Source organism: Gracilinanus agilis, chromosome 1 (assembly GCF_016433145.1).
Source record: "Gracilinanus agilis isolate LMUSP501 chromosome 1, AgileGrace, whole genome shotgun sequence".
In the NCBI taxonomy this organism is placed as follows: Eukaryota; Metazoa; Chordata; class Mammalia; order Didelphimorphia; family Didelphidae; genus Gracilinanus; species Gracilinanus agilis.
In genome coordinates this window covers 272,336,701-272,354,790 of record NC_058130.1, presented here as the reverse complement: position 1 = coordinate 272,354,790, position 18,090 = coordinate 272,336,701, and the positions used below count along the sequence as shown (strand labels likewise).

Below are 18,090 nucleotides of genomic sequence, written 5' to 3'. Positions count from 1 at the left end.
TTAATTTAGGGAGTTTTTGAACCTTTACAATTTGGGTAGCAATCAATACCATAACAACTTATTTTAAAACAATGATAAAATACAATTTTTGATAATTTTTCTGAGCAAAGGAAAATGTGATTTATTGCTAAATGAGATTTCAAGCAAACAAATAGATGCTTAAGATGTCCAGTTAATTTGGAGTTTATTTTTTTTTCTTAAAAAAGAAAACAGAATATTTTCATGCAACACATACATAATTTTTAAATAATCATGACAAATGGCAGAAAGAGTTAAGGAATGCTTACTCATAGAATTCTGTGAAATATACAAAATGGCCCAATATTTGGGGTTGTACATAATAAAGGAATACCTTAAATACATTTTCAAAATACTGTAGCAACCAAGATGACACGCCTTATGAGGGCATAGGAATGTAATTTAGAAAAAAAAAAATCACAGAGACACTACCCATTTCCTTCAAAATCACTGAGCAAGGCAAATGCAATATTCATCATAATATACTGATTTTGTACACAATTCTTTACAATACCTTTTCTTAAATCAATCCAACAGCAAAAGTTAAGACTCTCTTCATCTTTTTTTGGTAAACAATTGCATGGTAAACCTAGATGACTGTTTCCCTCCTGGGTTTTACCTGGGAGTAGACTTTTTATTTAAAAGAGGGCAGGTTTGGCACTTTTATACTGATGTCACCAATGTTAATATTTCTTGGGATCTCAGGAAGATTCATATTCTTTACAGCGGATACTGCACGGGCTGGAGCTCCTGCTAAGCCAGCCTGTATATAGAGGTAAATAAAAAAAAAAAAAAAAAAGAAAATGTCCAACTCAGGTGTAATTCATCACAAAACTGGCATACACAATGGAAGACAGTGACAAAGCATTTCAAATAACAAGATTAAAAGACCAGATGGTAGTTTTGGTTTGTATGAGATGAGTTACTTTGAAGTACTAAACTATAAAGAGAAAACAATTCACACATTTTAAAATATAGTGAATTACATGCAATGGTAACTGAATATAAATGTGGAGGGAGAAGGGAGAAGAAGCTAAAAGATATATTAATTGATAACTAGTGAGAAAATTTGAAGCTGAATAATACACAGCCTAAATTACACTACTTCTAGTCATTATAGATAATGCCATTCATTTTAGCCATCTGAGTGTCTTAGGTTAGCCAAGAATTCTATTTTAACAATGATCTATTTTCCACCAACTTCTATATCGAGATCCTTGGAATCACAAGGTGTCCTATCATGCACATACATATATATATACACACACTGGCAATGTGACATTGGACATGTCACGTATCTTCTCTAAAAATGACAAATTTCAGAGAAAATGATGACCTACATTGGTGGAGGGAGTTTTCTCACTTTCACTATGCCAGGAAGAATCACAAATGCAGTCCCTAATCTCTCAAAATATGAGACTCGGTGAGGTCTCATAGAAATATATTGTTCAGTTACTGCTTTTCTAAGGATTTATTACAAAAGTGTGATGAATGAACGTGTTTTACATGACTGTCAAAACTGAAATCTATTGATCATGTTTGGGTAGTATGTTGATTAGTAAAGTTAAATCTCTAAAACATTTCAAAATAATGAAATTTTGAAATCTATTTCCTAAAATTGGAAGAATCTGTCTAAAGTTGCATAGAGAAAACTAATGCTTTTTTGATTAAGCTTTTATACAAATTGTTTTAATCTAAAAAAGATAGTTGTGCCTGAAAATATTTTCTTAGTTAGCAGGCAATACAGTAACCTATAATCCTTGAGACTATAACAACAAAAACAAAAAAATTTAGATATCATAGAGTGCAAAGACTTAACACACAAATTCACTTTAAGAAGCTTAAATCCAGAAGCAGTCACCTAAACAGAAGACTTCATTAGTATCTCTTCATAAACATGTTCATAATTCCAGTTAAATTCTTTTCAATATAGAACACTACTGGCAAATAGAGAGGTAGGTAAATGAATTAAATCATATGCAAAATAAATTGCTCTCTTATAAGTTGTACATTTTAAAATAGCTTTAAAAGATAAGTTATTAGGAGAAAAGAAAAATGAAAAGCACACATTTTCTCTAATAAATTATCTATTGTTAAGTTTGGAAGTTTAATTTGTTGACCACTGTGATATGTCACTGATATTTGTTAAAAGGTGTTTTACAATCAGACTTTATGATTAAAATAAAATATCTGACTTTGGCATCAATTTGTACAAATGTTAATGAAAGTAATAACAGTAATAAAATTCAAAACCCATCAAATTTTCCAGTAGTGCAATTGAAAAATAGGAAATGCCAACTACAATGCTATTTAATAGAAACACAGAGTTCAAAGTTCCTTTTAATAGTCTGCTAAGAACTTGAATAACAAGAGAAATGGTCTTATATGAATCTATCCCTCAATTAACAATATTTCCTCTGAGAAAAAGACCAACACAAAATAGAGAGGTGTGAAGTATTTTTTTAAATAAAGGATGAAATTACTGTTAAGAAATGAAAAAAGTCATGGATTACCATTTTAAAATGAAAATAATGGGAGAACCATCAAAATATCATCAATGACAGATGGTCCACATAGACAATTATGCGTGACAATTTAAACAGAAAGGCCATCTTGATGACATAGATGAAGACCTTCTAACCCCAATTAAGTGAAGATTAGGGTTGAGGCATTCAATTGTCTTAATTTAATGTAGGTTAATTGTTTTTATTAATGGACAACTAAAAACTGAAACAAAACTCTGCATTTTACCTACCTGATCTATCCTTTTTATACAGATTACTGTATTCATCTCCCACCCCCAAGACAGTGAAAACACAATTGAATATTGTTTAGCATACTACACATTACATCAAGGTGAGACTCTTTTTAGTTTATTTTCCATCTACCACAATTTGGATGGTTTAAGGTAAGAGATCCCAAAACAAAAGCTGGTATAACTTCTGTCAGACTTCCTTTTTTGTGCTGGGAAGTATGTTGATTGCAAAAGGAGACGAAGTTATTTCACAAAATTATTCAGACTTCCTGGAACTGTGATCCTTTTTCCGAGCTGAAAATATTGCTGATATCACGTAGCCTTGCAGAATAACAATTATCCATTTTTTCAAGTTTTCAAGAGTTCTCAAGATTAAGATGTATAATATTCCAACAAAAGATGAATAGACTTTATTTTTAGAAACCTAATAAAAACATTTAAATATAGACACTAAAGTAATAGTGAACCTCTAAAAAGAATGTTACTCATAATATATTTTTGTTGGAAAGAATGCTTCAATTTTTAAAAATGTATATGTAATTCCTTCAACATTAAAATAAAGGAGATTAAGCCTTCAAAATACTCTATAGTAAGAACCAGTTAAATCTGAACTTTGGCAAAGAATATGTAAGTAAGAAATATATCTTTGTAACTTGAATTAGATTAAGTTGTTTCTTTGCAAACATGGTCTCAAAGATGACATCTTGCTAATGGCTGCTGTTGGCTGCTAATGAGAACATATATAATCAATTTTGTATAATTAATTTAAAATAATGCAGTTATGTTATAGCCCTCATTATGCGAAATTGCTAAAAAAGTTATGAAGCCCATGAAACTATAATCCTTCTAAACATAAGCAACAAGCCCATAAACATGCAAAGGATGACAACTACTTAAAACACATAAATGGATTAACAGAATACAAATTATTTCTCAAGTATGTTCAATATTTTTGTAATAGACAATAAAATCAATATGGCATAAAGGATATAGGAATCAAATTGAAATCACTAACCCCATTTATTATTAAATTGAACTGGCATATTGTTTAGGATAGTTGGGAAGTGGGGACAAGAATAAAAATGTGGAAAAATTATACTAAGGCAGTCAGAGTTCTTAAGCCAGGTTCTTAAATAAATTGTCAGCAGTCATGGATTTGTAAGTATTAATATTAATTCATAAAATTTTACCTTATCAAAGAATTACTCATATGACACAAGAAACAAGGAAATAAAATTTACTTTTGGTTTCCTACTATAAGCAAAAAAGTTAAATCACCTGATCATTTATTGATCTAGAGTTAGAGGGGACCTTGGGAACTCATTAACAATTAGTCAAAGCAAAGGAAGGAGACAATTATATAACTTAATAAAATGGACACTGAAAGTAATTTCATTGTCATCAGAATGATTTTCTTTAGAAAAAGAATATCCTATTGGAGTATAAGGGCAATTAACACCAAAAGGCAAAAAAACCTCCAAGTCCTTTTTTTTTTGAAGAACATTAAAAATGTACAAGAACCAAACAAATGTGACATGCATAATTTAAAATAGCTGGCAGAAATTAGGCTTGCCTCTAACAATATGCTATGAGTCTAGTTAGTTCAAAGGTTCAAGAAAATACAATTTATCTAAAACTAAAAACTACTAGAGAAATAACTTGTTTCCATCCTGTATTTGAATACTGCTATGGCTGGCATACTTTACCATTTCCACTTCCCAAAATAAATACATGAGTTTGAAGCAGTAAGATTATGAACTGGATGAAAGAATGATGTACAGGATATAAAAGAATGACCACGTTTTCTCTCCCATGAGATTAAATAAAGAAACAGAATTAAGAGAAAGAAAACAAAATGAAGTCTGCAAGTATATCAAAATGAGGCCAAACAGATAGAAGACTTATACAGACATACTCTTGGAAATTTCAAGCACCTGAATCACAAAGATAGTAATGGATGGGTATGATTTGGTTTTGATTTTGTTTTTAAAGTGCCAGACCCAAAAATAAACAGAATATGTGCAAGCAGAACTCAAAAAGCAGCATTACTAAGATTTCAAAGATCCTGCAAGCCCCCCTTTCCTTAAGCTATAAATATTTACTCGAAAGGAAAGGAAGAGTGATACATAGATATTTTCTGTAAGTAGTAAAATATCTTCCTACCATCTTCAAAAATTTCTTCCAACTTGAAAATACTGCATAATAAAGATGGTAGTTGCAAATATTTTATATATTTTCAAACTTTTTCTCCCCCTTTCTAAAGAAATGCTGGTAATATGATATCATAATAGCATAATTTAATCTAAAAGACTGGTATGAGAAATACCAGCTTTATCAAACAGTCTATTAAATGGTTTCAGACCCCAAATCATTAACAAAATATCTGCAGATTTTGAAAATATGGTTTTTAAACAAGGTGAACATTTTCAACATCTTGGCTTTTGAATATGAATTTACCCACTGAAGAACTGAGTTACAAGGAATAGAAGGCAGCCTAGAAACCCAGAAGCTTGAATCCTAAGTCAGTAGGGTCAGTGTTTAATATTCCACCGATAAATATTCACATTAGAATTATTAACATTTCTCAAAGTGAATAGTGAATAACTAACTGAAGATCTCACATAAAATCCGAATGTTTTAAATGACTGAATCTGACAAGCAAGCAGTAATTTTGTATAGATTGTCCTATCCTTCTCTCCAGGCATGTATAAAAGACTGGCCAGTACAAAATAGGGCATCTCATGGACTCTAATTTTCCATCTATGTCGTTTGGCTGTTAAGATCCACCACTCATTAGTGGGTATATACATCTGAAATAGTGGAAATCTCCTTTAACCAGGCAATGCAGTCTGGGGAAAAGAACAACACACTCCTGACTCCAGAAGACTTGGTTCTGAGTGATTCTTCTGTCACTTCCTATTTGAGTTTAGGTAAGGCAGAATCTCTCTGAACCTCAGTTTGCTAATCAGTAAAATAAGGATAAGAAGGATATTTGCACTACCTATCATACAGCTGTGAGGAAAGTACTCCATAAATTGCAAAGTCCCTCAAAAATGTGAACTACTATCACCATCAAACAACTAACATTTTGGAGGATTTCTAACCTTGATATTTGCAAGTAAGCCACCTTTAGTATGCATTTATTTGTGACTGTCAGATCTGAAAATTATTTGGAAAAAATGCTGTAACTGTTCACCTGTGAACTATCCTAAAATTTCTCTGCTTCTTTCTTTTTTTTTTTTCTTCCCTTAAACCCTTACCTTTTGTCTTAGGATCAATACACTAAGTATTGGTTCCAAGGCAAAAGAATGGTAAGGGCTAGGCAATGGGGACTAGGTGACTTGCCCAGGGTCACACAGCTAGGAAGTATCTGAGACCAGATATGAATCCAGGACTTCCCACCTCCAGGCCTGGCTCTCTGTCCATTGAGCTACCTAGCTGCTGCCCCTGCTTCTTGTTTCATACATGAGAACCCAACAGATTGGTTTGTATTTTGTGATTTATTAACTTCCAAATTCAGCAAGATATTTTTTTATAAACAATGAAATGTCTGATTTGGAGACTGAGAAATGAAAATGTCTGTGACAGGTAAATTAGTAGACCAGTTCTGCCATATGATGCCTTTACCCCCAAATCCCAAAACATTTACACATAAATTAGATTGTCATTCTACAGATGTGCCAGTTAAATGACAATGTTAAAAAAATCAAACTGTTTCATTCTACAACACAGGCAGACAACAAAACAGAACATGACAAGAACGATGTGCTGGTAAAATATACTGTCCAATAAATGAAGGAGGGAACTACAAGAAGGAACTAGCATGAAAAATAGGCTACAGGGACTGGTATGGGATCATTAACATAAAGAATTTTTGAGTCTGGCCTAAATAATTTATTGCCTTTGACATCATTTTGCTTTCCCTTTGTTAAAAGCACATTTTTCTCAAAGTCAGCAATACCTTGTCTACCTGTCCTGTCTGGGAGACTGAAAGATAAAGGTCTGTAAGAGAGAAGAATGGAAAGAGCTAGAGAGATCAGGAGGTTCGGAAAAATGAGGACTGACTTAAAAAGAAGAGACTAAATTCATAACCAACTTACCCTCTTAACAGTAACACTCCACATACATATGCATCAACTAACCAAATCTCCCCTTTGCCACCAACCTACCTCCACCCCCACCCCCAGAGGAGTCCTTTTTTTTTTTTTTTTTTTAAAGATTCCCAAGACCCCATCCTCCCCAACTTAAACCCTCCTCTCTTGAGTACCAATGATAATTTTCTTAAAACCCTTACCTTCTGTCTTATAATCGGTATTAAGTATCTAGGTAATTGGGGTTAAGTGACTTGACTAGGATCTCACAACCACAAAGTGTAAGGGACCAAATTTGAACCCAGGACTTCCTATTTCCAAGACTGGATCTCTATCCAGTAAGCTAGATGACTAGCTGCCCCTGGTTGTGATGATAACTTAAATCATTCTTCTAGCCAAGGAAAAATGGCTGATGAGAAACTCATTCAAGAGCTATCTTTGCTTTTCCTCAAATGGGGTCAATATTGAGCAAAGGGGAATTTCTTTCTTCTTGGTGAATAAGTATCAATAATATTTTCTGTGCTACTCACCTAAATAACAGAAAACCAACAGGCTTGCTTTGGCCCAGCACTTTAAGTGCCATTAATGTCCTGGTTAGGATACGTAGCAAAACCTTTAATTTCAGAAATATAAATAGCCTAAATAGATTTTGCGTAACTTTTAAGCTACTTTTCAATTACACATTAGATAATTTTTAAAAGATAAATTAGTTGGGACAGCTACGTGGCTCTATTAGTGGATAGAGTGCTAGGCTTTGAGTCAGAAGGACCTACGTTCAAATCTGCCCACAGACACTAGGAATAGCTGTATGACCTCAGGCAAGTCACTTAATCCCAATTCCATAGCCTCTACCACTCATCCGTCTTAGAACTGACACTAAGACAGATAGTAAGCAGTTTTACAAAAAAAAAAAGTCTCTAAAAATATTATCTGTACAAATACTTTTAACATCATAGTAACCAATCTTAATCATGAAATTTAAGTCTCTAACTGAATTTCAATTTAATTTCTCAATAAATTTTCATTAGCAAAGCAAATTCTATTTTAATTATTAAGATTCAGATTACTAAGGCTTGTATATTCATTAAAATAAATGAAGATCACTTTTAAAAGATATTTTCTGAATCTAACAAGTTTTAGTCATATATGGAAATAAATACTTGAAGATTTTGTTAATTTTCATGTTTCTGAAGCAAAGTTTGATTAATATTATGACTAACACACAGGGAAGAAGTTAATTAAAAAGTAGTATATATAAGGTCAACATAACTTTAAACATTAATGGTTAAAGAGCACACATATCTGAAATGAACAGTTATACTTTCTTTTTCTTTTCTTGCTCTTTTAAAAAAAAACTCTTATTTCCTATCTTAGTAACAATTCTAAGACAGAAGGCAAAAGGAGTTAAGTGATTTGCCCAGGGTCACACAGCTGGGAAGTATCTGAAGCCAGATTTGAACCCAGGGCCTCCCGAATCTGGGTCTAGAATTCTATCCACCATGCTACTTAGCTGCACCCAGTTTTACTTCTGTAACTCAAAATCATATACTAAAACTGAATTTTAAGAGCCATTACAAATAGAGAAATTGTTTTTACCTTTCAACAAAAGAATGTTAACATACATATAATCATAAGGGACAAAAAGCAAAATTTATTTGGAGACAGTTAATAATTAGCAAAATAACAGATGATGGATGAATCAGTTAAATAAAAGAGCAGAATTATAGGTTACCTTAAATAGTATAATATCTGTGAATGGCTTTTAAAAACAGAAATTTAGTTATTATGCTCTTTCAAAGAAACTTTCATCCACTACTTTACATGTACTCAACTGATTTTTCTCTTATATACATATATATATATTGCTTCCTATAATGAGAAAAATTTCCCCATGAATAGCCCCCAAAAGCTGTCACTATGAAAAGTCTTCATTACATATTTACTATTGGTAATGAACATCAAATATGTATACAGATATATAGAAACAAACCAGATTCCACCGTGTTTTTGAAAGTAAGCAGGGTATAAATCCTAAATGAGCTAAAAAGTATCATATCAAGAAGAAAAGAAAATCAAGTCAACTGATGAATGGAACTGAGTATCTTGAAATTACAGGTATTATCGTACTTGTTTCTGTGATTTGAGAATTCCATACAAGCATTCAAAATACTTTTTACAATTGATGGCACAAGATTCACAAGTTACGATAAATTTATTTTAAGGAGATTATGTATTTGTTTAAAGTTTTATTTCTTGGTTCTTCAAATCCTTAGCTACACAGATTCAAAAAGCAATGTTAATGGATAACACACATTTCACATATTTCTACAGGCAGACTTTCTAAATTCCATAATTTAGTCTTGTTACATAGAAATGTGCTCACGATCAGCATTAGATCATTTATGATAACCTTTCTGGCTATTTTGTCTACATTATTCCCATTGATGGAGGTTGGTTTTTTGTTTTGTTTTGTTTTTTATTTCAAAAATGTATGTTTTCAAGTCCTATCTAACTAATCAGATAAATGCATACTGTTCCTAAAATAAGCAATAGTTCTTTCTATATATTTAATATGGTTAATAATAAGAATGCTTTGGAAAATAAAGGAAGCATGTATTACAAAAGGGAAAAACAATATAAGGATTATATTTCTATTTTAAATTCAATCCTAGGAGGAAGACAACACTTTTTACAGACTTTAGAGTCTCCCTAAACTAAACTCCCTAAACACTAATCTGTCAATGATTTTATTTGTCAAAGTAAAAGAGAAATTGTGTTAAATTGACTTTGGGAATCCTGAAAAAGATTCACATTAATTAAACGGTTTTCTAATGTCAATAGTAGTCAATAGTCAAAGTAATGTCAATAGGTTTTCTTTTGAAATCAGCAGTTTAGTAGCAAGTTGAAGTTTTAAATGATATTAAATATTTGAGATTTCATTAAAAATGTAAGACAATATTTTTCAAATCATTTTGCAAATATGAATATAATTTTGGTTTGAGGTTTTTTCTTAATTTAAATCCTCACTTTCTGTCTTAGAATCATGTATTTGTTCCAAGGCAAAAGAGCAGTAAGGATTAGGCGATGGGGGCTAAGTGATTTGCAGCCAAATTTGAACTCCTATCTCTAGGTCTGGCTCTCAATCCACTGAGCCACTTCGATGCCCCCATGAATGTAGATTTAAAGATGGAAAGGAGCATCCCCAAATAGTGACAACATTCATAGCTGTCTTTGCCAGAGTAATCGAGAATTAACCCTTAGAGTGAGAGTCCACAATGGTCTCTGAGAGGGCAGGTTGCAGGTATGCTGGCCCATAAGGCAGGGGATAAGCAGAACCAGCAAAATCACAGAAATTTTATTGTTAAAAGTCTTAGGTTGGCTTCAATCAACTTAACGCTTATGAGTGAACCCAAACACCATAAGTTGGGTCATGAATCTTAAATTAAATCTTTCCAAGGAATCCACAGTAAGTAAGAGAAATGTTCAGGTGTGAGATATAAAGATAGCTAGAGGAGGCAGATATCTTTCAATGTACTGTCAGGTTTAGTTAAGCATCTATTGTGACTTAAAACATTTCTCTTTCACAAAAACCCTCCTTCCTCTTTTCTTCCAAAAACAGTCTTTATCATGCAGAATTCAATCATTTAATTATATTTTAAAACCTTCTCTCTTAGAATCAATACTGTGTATTGGTTCCAAAGCAAAAGAGCCATAAGGACTAGGCAATGGGGATTAAGTGACTTGCCCAGGGTCACACAGCTAAGAAGAATCTGAGGCCACATATAAAACCAGGCCCTCCCATCTCTAGCCCTAGCTCTTATTCTACTGAGTCACCTAGTTGCCACCCAGAATTTAATAAGCTGCAATTACTAAATATTTCAGAAATATATTGAATTCCATTGTGGAAGGAAGTAGTCCAAAAACTTGAGCAATACAGCCTGGGGTTAGAAATCTTAAAATGGATGTTGCTTTGGTTAAAGAAAGACTATATGTGGCTATTACTCTATGCAGTAGTCTTGGGACATTAAGTATACTATAAAAGTACACAGTCCATCTTCTCAGAACAAGCAAGTCAGCTGCATTTAAAAGGGTAGACTGAAGGACAGACAGAGAAAGCTGCAGATCATGCATCATTTATAACCATGCTTTGGAAACATGATTTCACTAGCAGACTTCCAAAACTTACCTCAGATTTCTCCAGTTTATTTTGTGCATCAATTTGAGTAACAATTTCATTCATGTTTGTCTCCAAAACCATTCCCCCCATCACCATTTCTGCCAGAATATTGTGGACCTAGGGGGGAAAATGCAGAGTTATAAGAAAATGCAACTTTGTCATACCAGGGTGTCTGTTTTTGGAGGTGATGTTAAGGTTAACATTTGGAAGAGTGGTTTGTTTATTTGTTTATCACTGTTGGGTTATGGCTTCCGGTGGAAAGTGATTAGTTGCCCAAACAAGAAAATCTAATACAATGCACTCTCCCTTTGACACCTTCTAAAAATCAGAAATTTGCTTTCAAAGGGATTATCTGTGCTCTAGTAATAAATGATAAAGATCCCACAAATTTTATATACAAGCTTTTCCCTTTTAAGTATATCTTATCAATTTTCAAGGTAAAAATGGATAAACAGAATTTTTTTTTCTAAAAAGTGTCTGCTTTAAAAACTGCCTATTAGCTGTCAATTATTTTAATTTTTTACTTCCTCTTTTCACTATTAATGCTTTTGTAGAATTTAGCTTACCAAAATATAGAATGCATGAAACATGGGTTAGTTTTACTAAAATATGGATGACATATTCTAGAATGGGGGGTGAGGGAGAAGGATAGCCAGGTAGCTCAGTGGAGCCTGAGTGAGAGTCTAGACAGGAGGTCCTGGATTCAAATCTGACCTCAGAAATTTCCTAGTTGTGTGACCCTGTGCAAGTCACTTAATCCCCATTGCCTAGCCTTTACTGCTCTTCTGCCTTAGAACCAATACACAGTATTGATTCTAAAATGGAAGGTAAGGGTTTTATGAACATAATATGTTCATAACATGAAATAAACACAACACATTTATAAAACTAATTTGATGTTTACCTAGGATTTACCCAATTTTCTTTTATTCTTTATTTATGTTTTATACCATTTATTTGGTGCTTAGCATATGATCTCTCCTATTTTAATTTCCATCTCCCCAACTAGATTATAATCTCCTTAAGGGCAATGCTACTTAATTGAGCTTCAGTTTCTTTATAGCCCCAGGGCCTAGCACCATGTGCTACACATAAGAAACAAACATTCAATAAGTGCTTGTCAGGGCTCCTCAGAGATTAAATCTGGTACATCTCTTTAATCTGAAACATTTTTACAGTTAAAAACATATCTTAATTTACCTATAAAGTACTGGCTTAAGGACTAAGTGTTAACTGGCAAGAATTGTTCAACAAGGCTGAATGAAGATATCTCCTATTCAAACTGAGTGATTAATGACAAAGACAATGAAAAGACAGAACTATCCTCACTGGAAATGTCTTTCCAACAACATGGTTATTCAGGAAATTCAGTAATTCTCACCTTCCCTTTAGTAATAAATTAAAAAGAACATAAATCTCATTACTACAGATATTTGAAGTGAGGGGAATAAGAACTTATTGTTACTTGGTAACAGTTTGTAAGAAATTGCCTTCCTTGTTCTATTTTTTTTTTAACTCTTACCTTCTATTTTAAGAATTGATACTATCAGTTCCAAGGCAGAAGAATGGTAAGAGCTAGGCAACAAGAACTAAATGACTTGCCCAGGGTCACACAGATAGGAAGTATCTAAGGCCAGATTGGAACCAAGGATTTCCTGTCTCTAGGCCTGGCTCTCTATTCCACTGAGCCACTTGGCTGTCCCCTTCCACTAGTTTTTTTTTGTTGTTGTTGTTTTGTACTTGCTCCTCAGAAGGAAAGCTATGGCAAATCTGGACAGTATAATAAAAAAAGCAGAGACCCCACCTTGCCAACAAAGATACACATAGTCAAAGCTGCGGTTTTTCTGATAGTAATGTATGGCTACGAAAGTTGGACTACAGGGAAAGCTGAGAACTCCAGAACTGACACTTTAAGAACTATGTTGCTGGAGAAGACTTTTGAGAATTCCTTTGACAATAAGTAGACCAAATCAGTCAATACTTTAAAATTTTAATTCAGATTGTCCATTGGAAGGACAAAGACTGAAGGTGAAGCTTAAATCTTTGGCCACATAATGAGAAGAGAGGACTCATTGGAAAAGAACCTGATGCTGGAAAAGATTGAAGAGAAAAGGAGAAGGGGATGGCAGAAGATGAGATAGATAGATAGTGTCATGGAAGCAACAAACTTGAGCTTGCACAGACTTCAGGAGATAATGGAAGATAGAAGAGCCTGGAATGTTCTGGCCTGGCCCATGAGGTCAAGAAGAATCAGATAAAACTGAACAACATGCATATTGTTATAATTAAATGACACTACTCCTACCTATTAGACGTAGATGTAGATGAAGTATAGAGAGAGGATAGGATGACACCTCTTTCTTTTATAACAGTTGCCCAGGCAGGATCCTTTAGGTCAATGGATGATATCCCCTTCAGGACCCACCTGGGTTTAATTGATATTATTTAGTGGGCTCTTTAGCTGGGAAATGTTGGAATCTGACTGCATCTCTCCCTTCCCAAAGAAGCTTTGAATAACCACTTCAGGAAGGTACTTTAAACTTTAGTTATATTTAACAAAGGAGGATAATGGGTTTGGATGGAGGTATTGGGAGACCCTAATTTAAAATGATACTGATGAATCTTGAAACTGTAGGCAAGAGAATGAATTAAGATGATTAGCTTCTCTCTGGTACAGCCTGGCCAAAGCCACACCAGAGCAGGCAAACTGCTTTATAATCTTTCAGTTTCTTCTTCACTAGATGATAAGCCTAACCAGTTTGAGATATCCACCCCTTTCCACCCTCTTCTTCTTCTCCTGGCCACTTCCCGGATCCCTCCCGGGCCCTGGGAAACCTAGATAACTAAGATGATGGATTTCCTAATATCTAGGGGCAGAAGAATCAGAGATGATGGTTTGGGTACAGGTTGTTGATGGTACAGGAACAAAAAGGAGGAGCTTGCAGGATTAAGTTTGCAAGTCTCAATCCCACAAAGACCAGGATCCACTGATCTCCAGTCTCAGGGAAAAGAAAGAACCCAGAACCCCTGCCAGGGCTACCAGGGTGGTTTTATTACCCACCCACCCCTCCGGGGCCAACTGCCCTCTCCCGTCCGCATGCCTCTCTGGGAACATTCCGACATCCAACTGATCCACCTGTCAATCACAGTGTGAACTCCTGGTTCCCAGAGATTCAATATAACAATATCTGTCCAATGAAATTATAAACTTCCTCAGGACAAGGGGTATAACAGAAAGTTTTGCATCCACTCCTTTTAAAAAAATAAACCCTTACCTTCTGCCTTAGAATAGATACTAAGTATCTATTCTAATATCTAACATATCCTAATATCTAATAATCTAATTCTAATTGATACTAAGTATAAATTTTAAGGCAGAAGAGTGAAAGGGTGAGGCAATTAGTAACTTGCCCAGAATCACAAAGCTAGGAAGTGGCAGAGGCCAAATTTGAATCCAGGTCTTCCCAAATTCCAGGTTTGGCACCCTATCCACTGGGCTATCTAGATACTTCTGCATTCACCTTACCTTAGGCAATTCACATTTTCACTTTGCATTTCAATTTCCTCATCTGTAAACAAGGATAATGCTACTTGTGTCATTTTCCCGGGTTTTTGTGAGAAAAACTCGTTAAAAATCTTAAAGGCTCTATGAGAGTGACCTCTATCATTATCTTTTATGTTTAACACAACTCAGTATACAAAGGTACTTAATGCCCTTCAAAATAAATATAGGGAAGATCTCCATTTCCCTAACTTAAATATGATCGATACATACTGAGAATGAACATGGAAAAACCAGAACATGAAAAAGAAATCCTATGAGAATAAGGAGGACATTAAAAGGGAGTAGCTAAGACATTAGTACCTTATTCCCAACAAAACACATAATAATTCTGCATTCCTCAGGTGGTCTCAGGGTAATCTCTCCAAGATTCCAGTTCCTTATCTCTAAGAAGGGTATTTATACTTGTACCATTTCTATCACAAGGTGGTTGGGAGGAAAGCATTTTCTAGACCAGTGATGGCAAACCTATGACAAGCATGTCAGCACTAACATGCGTAGCCATTTCGAGAAGTATGGGGTTGCGTACCAAGGATGAAACATTTGCTGTAGTGTAGTATAGACACTCTGTGCACTACAGATGACAATTCTACCTATATTAATTTACCTATTTGGGTTTATTAAATACAGTAATATATTATGAATTATACATTTTTGTTATTTAAACTATAAATATTGCAAAATTATGGTTTTTTTTCTTGAAGTGATACACGACCCAAGTTATGCTCAGTTTTTTGGCAAATTTTGACATGCCAAGCTCAAAAGGTTGCCCATCACTGTTCTAGAACCTGAGAATAAGCTAGGAACATGAGTTATTATCATCATAGCTAAGGATAGAGATAGCTTTAATGCCATTTGGAAAACTTTAACAACCAAGTGGGCAAAATTTGATTAAAACAAGAATGAGATGACTTTAAAATTAAAAAAATTAAACCTGTACAATATTTTCCACAAAAAATAGTTTATGCATCAGAGTGTCATACAAATTAGAGGTTCCACTGATGTTATATCATGTAATAATTTATTAAGAAAAATAAGCATTCTGGAGGCATTGTTCCTTCCTGGAAAACATTAGAGATGTATTTAGTGTGACAGATTCTTCTATTGGAGGCTCTCTCTTGTTTATTTGTTTGTTTTTAAAGATTGCATTCATAAATGAGAACTCAGAGTGTGAGAAATTTTGCAAACATATAACCAATGATTAAAAAAAAAAAAGCAATGTGGAAAGAACTCAGATATGAGGTATTTTGTTAAAGATTACATATAAGATATAGACCTCAGAACAAAGTATATAAAATGACAAATTCCTAGTTATCTGATCTACCCGAAAAAAGTGCAGTAATGCAAAGCCAAAGGAAACATATAAAGATATTTGTCTTTAGAATACCTTTTATTTGTACAATGTCAGAATTTGCAAACCATACACCAACCTGAGGAAGAGTTAGAAAGTCACCTGACTTTTCCATCCTGCATACTTCCCATCCCCAAAAAACTTGCTGAAATCTATTCTGTTCCCCCTTTTAATGTGACTTGGCAGAAATATTTTTTTGATTGTAATTCCAGCCAGACAAAAACTGCCATTCCCTAAAAATGGTTCGCAACTTAAAGAAGGGAGAAAAAAAAAAAAGATGAGGAAAAATTTTCAGGTCTCTGCTTTCTATATCTCACTAAGTTGCATCCCATAAAAGTCTAACAGTGAACAGAGAAAATGAAAAATTCAAAGGCTGTTTGACAACAGGCTGGCAAACAGGTTGTATCCTTGGCTTTTTATAGAAAAACTAAATTTGAATTAAGTAAAAGACCTGAATCATAATTTGTCTTGTTAATCAAACAATATTTCTTTTAAACTCTTACCTTTTATCTTGGAATCAATACTAAGTATTGGTTCCAAGGCAGAAGAGCAGTAAGGGGTAGGTAATTGGGGTTGTGACTTGCCTAGAGTCACATAGCTTGGAGTGTCTAAGGTCATATTTGAAACCAGGTCCTCCTGACTCCACGCTTGGTCCTCTATCAAGCTGCCCCCAAAATTATTTTCTCCCTCTCATCATCTCCCTCTCATTCTACTCTATCCCCCCCCCAAATGAGAATGAAATAAATAATACATTTACATAGTCAAGCAAAATGCATTACTTCATGGCAAGTTTTCAAAGAAAAAATGTGAGTGGATGTGGATATGGGGTGGGAGGGTATTTCTTATTCTCCACTCCAAGTCTCTCATCTCTCTAACACAAAATAGTGACTAATATTTTTTAAGGTTTTATATGACTGTACATGTAAAATATATATTAATTTGCTTACCATCTCAGGGAGGGAGGAGAGATAAGAGAATGGAAGGAAGGAAAGAATTTGGAACTCAAAAATTTTTTAACAAACATTAAAAAAACTGTTTTTACCAAGGAGCCAATACACAGAAGTTAAGGGTTTAAAAAAATTTTTTTAATTAAAAAAAAAAAAACTGTTTTTACATGTAATTGGGAACAAATAAAAATTTGTTTTAAAAAAAGACTGTGATTTATAACACTGGAAGTATTTGAACACTTTTGAACAACTCAAAGCATCAAAATGTTCTTGTAAATTCTCTGCACACAAATCATTTAAATACATTAGAAAAAGTTTACTACTTAAGAATATTTTAAGGACCTATAATTTTATAGATGTGCATGTACTTTCTACCAGTGCAAACTGCTACCCTTCTATATCTTAAGGCATGACATTCATGAGTTTTTGTTGTTCAGTTGTTATGAAGGCGTGAAATAGGGTGGTGGTCTTGAATTCCCTTCTCTCCTTCTCTTCAAGGCTCTATATTCCCTGAGACAACATTATTAAAGTATATTACATACACTTAGTTGATAAAGCAATGGCAGGGTTTGAGATGATTGACTCTAATTGTGAAAGAAGTTCTACTGTGAACAAAATGCTATCAAACACAATCACATAACATACTACAGAAAAATCTTTCATGAAAGGAAGAGTCAATTGATGTGGCAAATTTCATTGTTGTTTATTTTAAGAAAATTGCCACAGCCATCAGCAGCCTGATCAGTCAGTGGTCATCAACATCAAGGCAAAATCCTCTTCTGGCAAAGATTAAGATTTGCTGAAGGCTCAGGTGATGGTTAGCATTTTTAGCAATAAAGTATTTTAAACTGGGCAGCTAGGTGGCACAATAGATAAGGGTGCCAGGCCTAAAGTTAGGAAGATTTATCTTGCTGAGTCCCAATCTGGCCTCAGACATTTACTAGTTAGGTGACCTTAGGCAACTCATTTAATCCTATTTACCTCAGTTTCTTCATCTGTAAAATAAGCTGACAAAAGAAATGGCTAAACATTTCATTATCTTTGCCAAGAATATCTCAAAATGGGGTCATTTAGAGTCAGACACTAATGAACAACAGCAATAACATAATGGTATTAACTATCAGCTATTCCTACTTCCCTTAAAATGCTTTTCTCTATTCTCTCTTCCCGCTCCCTCCTCCCCACCCCC

At 34.0% G+C, this 18,090-nt stretch overlaps 1 protein-coding gene across 8 annotated transcripts in view; it reads right to left on the bottom strand.

The window, feature by feature from the left end:
* Positions 1–203: 203 nt before the first annotated feature.
* The window catches only part of AP3S1 (adaptor related protein complex 3 subunit sigma 1), a 120,098-nt gene continuing 102,211 nt past the window's right edge, over positions 204–18,090 (bottom strand). For 3 of the 8 annotated variants that reach the window (XM_044661896.1, XM_044661904.1, XM_044661934.1), the window contains 2 exons: positions 11,051–11,158; positions 204–781 (listed from right to left, as the gene is read on the bottom strand). In XM_044661896.1, coding sequence (XP_044517831.1) covers positions 653–781; positions 11,051–11,158 — 237 coding nt within the window. In that variant the 3' untranslated portion in view covers positions 204–652. Of the gene's footprint in view, positions 830–6,552; positions 6,776–11,050; positions 11,159–18,090 lie in introns of those variants that run through there. The other 5 variants (XM_044661911.1, XM_044661938.1, XM_044661918.1 and 2 more) reach the window with 3 other exon arrangements.